Here is a 7,861-nt window from a genome sequence, read left to right on the forward strand (position 1 = left end):
TGCAGCTGAAATGAGAGACTGAAACATCAGGTTTTTCTAGCAGCATGGAAGAGGAGGAGGCATGGGGAGACAAGAAGACATTTAAACTAAAAAGATTCCACAGACAACTTTTTTTTTTTTTCTGAAATGCTGTATTTACACAAAATTGAAGAGAGTACAAATACTTTACTAAGAAGACAAAACCATTATAGTACATTCAATTTAAACACAGGCAGAACTATAGATGCAAAGCACAGAGGCCTAAGGTACTTGCATGGGGGAAAGAAGAAGAAAAAAAAGAAAAAGAGCATCATAAAGGTCCCAGAGATTAAAAGCAGGAGGTAAGAGAACACTGTATTTGTTAGGCAGCAGCATCTTTCCTTGACTTCAGTGGGATTGAACAAGACACTCTCCTTCCTCACTGTGGATGGTGGGAAAAACCCTCTCAATGTGCTGACAGCTCAACACTGATTTTGCAAAACTGTTGAGTGTGTACTTAATTTTCAGCATGGAAATAGAACTGTTAGCTTCAAAGAAAATTATATTTGTGCCTAATCACATGCCTATATACTTAGTTTGACCAGAAATAGCCTTCTCAATGCTTTGTAGGGTCAAGTGCATTGTTACATAAAAATAAGAGTACTTTACTGTCATCTTTCTTTCAATTTTTCTTAAAATATACTTTAGAATTTCTTTTTTTTCTCCTTATGTACTCAATTAGAAAATAGTAGTTTATTGAATGCCATAGAATTCTTAAATTTTAATAAAAGTCTTACATAATCAAAGGAATATTGTTCAAAAATAATTCCCACATTTTTCCAAAACCTGTTTAAATTTAAAAATAAATAAAAGAGAAAAATACATATAATAAATAAGCAGCTTTATATTTCTGGGTATTTGGCAACAGGTCTGTTATAATATTTCTCACATCTCTTGTTGTCAGTTAAAATCACCAGATTAATTAATCATTATTAAAGAAAAGATTGTACAGTATTATGACAATCCACCATATATAGCCAATGCATGAAATATTCTACACATTATATATTCCTTAAAAAGAATTCATATATTTTAGTCTTTCCTCTGAAAACAGATAGCTTCTGAAGTAATATATCTTAAACACAATGGTATCTGTCACTTCTACTGTTTTTTTTTTTATTATTATTTTTTCTGAATAAAAAGCTTGCTTGAATAGGACTAGTAGCTCAGTGATGGAACTAAGTGCTATTTAACTAAATTCCATACATGTCTTCGTTACTGTTGCTGCAATTATTGTAATCACATACCACTGAAGTGCTAAATATTAGTAACTCAGATATGTGGACTTTGGTTATGCTTGATAGAATACTGGCATATCAAATATATGTACCACTTCCTAAAGGCTATGTTACAATCATGATGCCTAGTAATAAATAGTAATAAATAATAATAAATAATAATTATAATTATAATAGTAACAATCTCAGATTCAAAGTGCTGACTCACTTGAGGCACCAATACAATAAATCAATCAGTTAAAAGATCCATTTTTAATGTTCAAAACGAACAGCAGATCCTGGGCTGCCAAGTTACACGTGCAGCACGGAGGACTCTGAACCTGTCCTTCCACAATGGGGATTCCTGTGCTCCCAGAAGACTCTGGAGTATCATGTCTGGTATGGAACGCTCCAAGACACACCAAGTGTTCACACATGAAACATAAAGAGCCGTCTGAGCTCCTCTAAATCCTCAAAAGGCTCTATTAAAACCCCTCAGGCCAGCTCTGCTCACTCGGGGACAAGGCTTTGCCATGAAGTGTGCTTGGCTGCAGACCAGGGAAGAGCCTTTTTATGAAAGTCCACGATGAAATGTGTCACATTAATGCAGCCTTCACAGCCTGGAGACACTGTCAGCTCTGTCAGCAGGGGAGGAGAAAGGCAGTTTTCCAGCAGCAGCACACACCTGTCTCCCTGGAATGGGAATGCTTTCATGTTGTCAGTTTGTTCTGTGCAAGCAGTAGTCGTTTTCAGTGTCGAGAGAACTGTTGTACCCCGACGATGGATACAGGTCCCTCTTAAGTATCCTGTTGACGATGTTGATCAGAACTTTTTTGTACTGTTGACGTAAAAGTGAGTAAACAAATGGATCTGATGCAGCCTTACTGTAGGTGAGGCACTTGCTTATAATTCCCCAGTAGTAATTTATGGTAACAAAAGGAATGAGCTCTATCAACCTGTTAAACATTAAAGAGAAATGGAAACACTTGAGTGTTATATTCACACTGAGCCCAGTGCTCAACTAATGCTTCATGAAACATTCAAGTAACATTTATTTTCTTGCAGTACACAGTCCCTGCAGGAGAAGGCTGTGTACTTACTCTTCACATTCAATGAGGGCAAAGAGAACTTTGCTAGCAAGGCAGCAGGGAGACAAAATCAATTCCTACTATGGAGAGAGGGAAAAACTGTTTTCAGTGGTAATGCTTCTGTGCAGAGGAGATAAGAGAGTGCTGCAGTTTACTGCTCACTTTCTGAATTTACTGAGCTGTTCTGGTAAGTGGTCAAAATTGTGGTGACATAATTGACTACCTCTCTCCCACAGCAAGCTTGAGATAGACACATGTGACTCGGGGCACCCAGACTCACTGACCTCAATTTCCTGAGTAGAGCTGTCTAGTGACACTTGAGACATTTAGACATAACTCCATTGGCATCAGGCTGCTGCTCCTGGAAGGTCTGCTTTAGATCCTGTGGCATATCTGCCAGCCCAGGTAAAGGACTTGGATACCATGCAGCATCTCAAATGACACCAGAAACGTGGTCTAGGTCACTGAATCCATCCCCTCAGACACAGACCAGCAAACCTTCATTACACCACCCTGGTGAATTAATACGGATGCAAAGTGGATTCATGCCAGACCACTGTAGTGTGAAGAACAACCTGGCAGTGTCTCAGGGAGGTCTGGCACCTGCAATCCCACAGTATGCTTAGCAGCACACCTACAGCTACTTAGCCATGGAAGTTTTTGTGTGTGTTTAGCTGACTCCTAGATTGGCCAAAGAAAACAAGGAGACAACACTTTTATCATCATTATATGATCAGTCAGCTATGTCCAGACCTGTGTCTCCTGGTCTGTGCTTCACGGATGATTAGTGGCCTCAGCACCTCAGCCGAGAGGGATGTATTAATCATGGGGGCAGAAACCACAACTAAGTTAAACAATTTTTCCACAGCAATGAGGGCAATCCTTCAGACTATTCCAGCAAATGTCTCACTCAGCTCATCTGCAGTGGGCAAATCCTCCAGGAAGATGGAAAGAACAGGGTGAGGAATTTTTTATTTTGTGTATATCTTTTGTAAAATCTTTTGCAGGAGCAAGAGTATGCTACCTTGCTCTATTCATCCCAGAAGAAAAGAAAATGTTCTGGGAGATAAAATAGCCCTTTTCTGTACTCTAAGACATCATTGTTTGAAGATGTAAGATCAGAAGCTTTCTTGAGGCTTGAAGAACCTTCTGTCCTATTTCCAAAATGCAGAGCTCTCGACTTGCAGGGTGTTGACTTTTGAAGCTGTTCCAGTCCCTCCTCATAGAAAAGCTGACTTACCATCATTTGGACTGAACATTGCTACAAGTGACAGGAAAATTCCTTATTTATATGGCTAAAAGTTAAATAATTCTTATGACAAGTGCATTCAAAAAAAACCAGGTGACTTCTGTTTGAAGCTTCTCAGAAAATTTCCAGTGAATTCAAAATAGGTAGAACAGGAAGATACAAAATATGAGAAATAAATGTACGATAAATGATACTTGCTATGTGGTTACTTAGGTTTACCCCATCCTGCCTATCATTGTAATACAAGAAATACATAACTGATATTTACACAATTGATGCTTTTATAAAGACACTAAATAAGAAGAGTAAGATATCTTTCAGTCTTGAAAATAGATGTATTGCTATGTTCCCATTAATGCATTATGGATCCAAACTTAATTGCACTGAAGCCAACAGAAGAAAAATTACACGGATTTTAATAAGATAAAGGGTCTGGCAAAAACAAGTCAGACTTAGAAATACCCATCTGAATGCATCTTGGTATGATTTTCTTTTTTTCAGAGCTGTTGCAAAAGAGATGCAATTCATCTGTTTTCTCTTAGTGAACAGATGAATATATTGCTAATAAGCCTAATCTCATTCAAATTTCTGAAGTGAGGAGCAAATACCGACCTCACAATGCAACCTGAGTCACCAGGCCAAGAGCAAGACAACAGGGAGGATGGCTTTTACATTGTCTCCCCAGAGACTGCTTCAGTGCCACCCCCCTAAAAACCAGAATGAGGGGAGAATAGAGAAACAGACACAGTAGCAAGTCCTCTAATCTCACCTCCATCACCACCTTTCATGAAGTGCTGTCTTGGCACTGTCTTGTCTTTGAGACAACGATCCTTTTAGGATGTTGTCCCCAAATATTTCCCATCCAGCTGTCACTGAACCATCTAAGTCCCTGTGACAGACAGAAGCTGTACCTTGACACACATTTCCACAAACCAGCCCTCACCCTTCTCTGTAGTGATTCAGTAGGTACCAGTTTGTCTCATATAGAAAATGCACCATCTCATGATTGCCAAATGCAAGGTCTGAAGAAGGAAGTAACTTTTATTTTAGAAGTTTATGAGAAATACCTCCGCCCTGAAAAATGTGGCCATGTTTGGAATTTGCTGAGCTTGGTAATGTTCAGATGGAAAGAAGATGACAAAATCCACTTTGCTCAACATAATTACTGATTATGGAAAAAGTGAATAGAACATGACTCAAAATGTACTGAACAATGATAAATTAACCTTTTAACTATGTGATGCAATGTTAATATTTGTAATAATCCTTTCAGCTGCAGGAAAAAAAAAAAAAAGATGCAGTTATCCAGACAATCAGGAAGGAATCCCTTTCAACATGTAAAACTGAAATAAATGTCACTTTAAAAATTTTTAAAATATTGTCTGTTTAGTGCACTGGCTTTAACCTGTCCCCTACTCCTCTCAGAAAAGGACAGTGACACTGACCATAAATGGCCTGTATGTGTGAGATCAGAGCACTAAAGCTCTGTGCTCTGCCCACAGCAGTTCTGTGAACTGCTGGGGCTGCAGACACTGGAAGCTTGGTAACAACCTTGAAGAAGCCTTCACCAGGGGGTTTGCATACTAGTTCGCCCCCCTTGACACAAGTCAGCAATTTTCAAGGCTGTCTTGAACACACTGTGAAAGTGGGAAATATTTATAAAAATCGCTTGTGAAAGATGTAGCCCATTTCAGTTTAGTGATGAAAGGCTAAATGCTGGGATGCTGTAATTCAGTGTAGTTACACTGACTTCCAGCTGTCTGGTTTATACAGGATTTAAAAATAATAATAATCATCTATTGTATGAAGACTACATAAGTAGATAACAACAATGATGCATGGACACTTCAAAAGGTGCAAACCACCAGGATGGATACCTATAACTCTGTCCAGCTGAGGAACATAGTGTTTCCTATACATTTAAAGAGTCTAATTATTGTATTTCCTGGGAGATAACTTTTACACCTCATCACAAGTCTGTGCTGCACCATTAGCAATATATTTACAGGCATTAATGTTTCCAGACTGAAATCCTATCTTACAAATTATCAGCCTGGACAAGTTTAAATTATATCAACCTAGCTTCCAATAGCAGCAAGTTTGGCCTTATGCCTAAAAAAACCCAAACCACACAAAAAAACCACAACAAAAAATCTAAGCTAATCAGGAAAGTCTGTCTGTTTTCCTCTCTATTGCTAGGGTTTTCCTAATAAGGGAGGGTTACAAGTCTTTTAAACTGCTTTTATCTCCCACTGGCATGTAATTAATTCCCGGTACTTGTCCTAAAAGCCACTTTCTTTTGGCAGAGGTGCCCAGACCTGGCTGTGATGAGGGAAGGAGAGCCAGGTCCTGCCGGGGCTGCCCCCTAGGACTGGGTGTGAGGACAGGAGCAGCGTTAGAGTGTGTTTGTGTATGTTTGTGTGCTCTGCCCCTCAAGACCTGTCCCGGGGGTCCGTTTGGCTTTGCCCCCCCAAAATTAACTGTAGGACCCCCGGGCACCTGCGCATCACAGGGCATCCTGATCCCTCAAATCCTATCCCACCCCGACAGGGCATACTAACCTGGTGATAATGTAAGGACCAAAACAGATCACGAACGACCCTATAAAAATACTGATTTTCTTGGTAGCCCGCTGCCTCCTCCTTTTCTGCTCGTTCAGACAGCGCTGCTTCACACTACGGAGGGAAAAGAGTGGTAAGGGTGTTAAGACAAGAAGGGAGGAGGTGAGACGTGAGCCCAAGAAGCCTCTCCACACCCGAAATCCCGAGCTCGGGAAGGGAAGGGGAGAGAGGAAGGCAGCCCCGAGGGGAGAGGAGGGCAGCCCGGTCCGGGAAAGGGCAGCCCCGAGGGGAGAGGAGTGCAATCCCCGAGGGGAGAGGAGTGCAATCCCCAAGGGGAGAGGAGGGCAATCCCCGAGGGGAGAAGAGGGCAATCCCCGAGGGGAGAGGAGGGCAATCCCCGAGGGGAGAGGAGGGCAATCCCCGAGGGAAGGAGGATAGATAGCCCCAGCTCCGGCGAGCCTCGGGACCATCGTACTCAGCAAAGCCGTGACTCCTGCTTGAAGGGAGCTCAAGCAAGTGGGACAACCCGGACAGCCCGACTAACATTTAAACAGAGAAAGCTACAAATGCACAAGCCAGCGTTCCCAGCGCTGTAAGCAGCGTCTGAAACTAGCGGCAGGAGCGCTCTCCATGCGGCCGGGCAGGCAGAAAGAGGTGCTGGAGAGGCGGGATATCGTTTCCGCCCGGGGTAACTACCGCGAGTGATCGGGGAATATGAATCCGAACGTGCACGCATTACCTGGGGTGGATATCCACCAGCAAAACCAGAGTCTGCATGGTAATAATGTCTATCCGTTTGCAGTGGAACCGGGCAACTTTCAACACCTTTAAGTAGGTGAAACACAAGATCACCAGAGACAGCATGAAACTGGTAGAGTGAAAGACGATGGTGAACACTGTAAACCTTCTCCTCTCCGTCTCTTCCTTCAGGTGTAAGGTGCAAGAGGCATAAACGCTGTTGTAATCTACCCACGAGTAAAACAAGGATACCAAGGGGAACGTGAGGGAGTGGAGCCACGAGTAGCCCATCAGTATCACAGCGTCCTTATACCGCATCTTGCTGGTGTAGCTTAGGGGGAACACCACGGCAATCCATTTGTCAATGCTGAGCGCTGCCATGCTCAGCATTGTGTTGGAAGTCAGGAAAGTTTCCAGGAAACCCACCGCCTTGCAGACGCAGCCCCCGAGGGGTTGCTGGCTCCTCAGGATGCCCAGCAGGGTAAAAGGCATGTTCAGAACGGTGAGAAGCAGGTTGCAGAAAGATAAGTTCACCAGGAAAACCCCGGCGACCTGCTTGCGGATCTCCGTACTGTAGACGAAGCATAGCAGCACCAGGAGGTTGGAGAGCAGAGAGACAACCAGCACCAGCACGAGGAGCAGCGCCAGCAGCACGCCTGCCAAGTCCATCTCTCAGCGGGTCGCCTGGAGCGGGCGAGGGCAGGAGGAAGGGGCCACCCGCGCCGGCACCGCAGCCTCGCCTGCCGCCCGACGCGGCCGCCCGCGCATGGTGCCGGCGGCGGGGCAGGGGCCGGGGACAGCGCCGGGGACAGCGGGGCGCAGCGAGGAGGGCAGGGCGGGCAGCGGAGAGAGGGGCGAGGGGAGAGGGACCGGGCGGCTGGACGGGGCAGAGCGGGAGGACAGGGACAGCGGGGCTGGGGCTCTCTGACAGCAGAGTCAGGCAGAGGGGGAGCGGGGCCCGGGAGGAGCAGAGGCAGGAGCCGAGGGTAG

General features: G+C 44.0%; 1 protein-coding gene across 1 annotated transcript; it reads right to left on the bottom strand.

Annotated features, from left to right (window-relative positions):
- Positions 1–260: 260 nt before the first annotated feature.
- Positions 261–7,571, bottom strand: GPR78 (G protein-coupled receptor 78). Its single transcript, XM_014895187.2, has 3 exons — positions 6,873–7,571; positions 6,134–6,247; positions 261–2,191 (listed from the first exon to the last, which is right to left on the bottom strand). Exons 1-3 carry the CDS (start codon positions 7,538–7,540, stop codon positions 1,954–1,956), a joined length of 1,020 nt encoding a protein of 339 aa, XP_014750673.1. The 5' UTR covers positions 7,541–7,571; the 3' UTR covers positions 261–1,953.
- Positions 7,572–7,861: the final 290 nt, after the last annotated feature.

The sequence above is a fragment of the Sturnus vulgaris genome, chromosome 4 (genome assembly GCF_052056855.1).
Source record: "Sturnus vulgaris isolate bStuVul1 chromosome 4, bStuVul1.hap1, whole genome shotgun sequence".
Lineage (NCBI taxonomy): Eukaryota > Metazoa > Chordata > Aves > Passeriformes > Sturnidae > Sturnus > Sturnus vulgaris.

Excerpts from the sequence above, each read along its gene's own strand:
- GPR78 (XM_014895187.2), bottom strand. The coding sequence starts at position 7,540 with ATGGACTTGGCAGGCGTGCTGCTGGCGCTGCTCCTCGTGCTGGTGCTG. Across the intron at positions 6,248-6,872 it reads CTGGTGGATATCCACCCCAG|TGTGAAGCAGCGCTGTCTGA; the intron begins GTAATGCGTGCA and ends TTCCCTCCGTAG. Across the intron at positions 2,192-6,133 it reads GGTCCTTACATTATCACCAG|GTTGATAGAGCTCATTCCTT; the intron begins GTTAGTATGCCC and ends AATGTTTAACAG.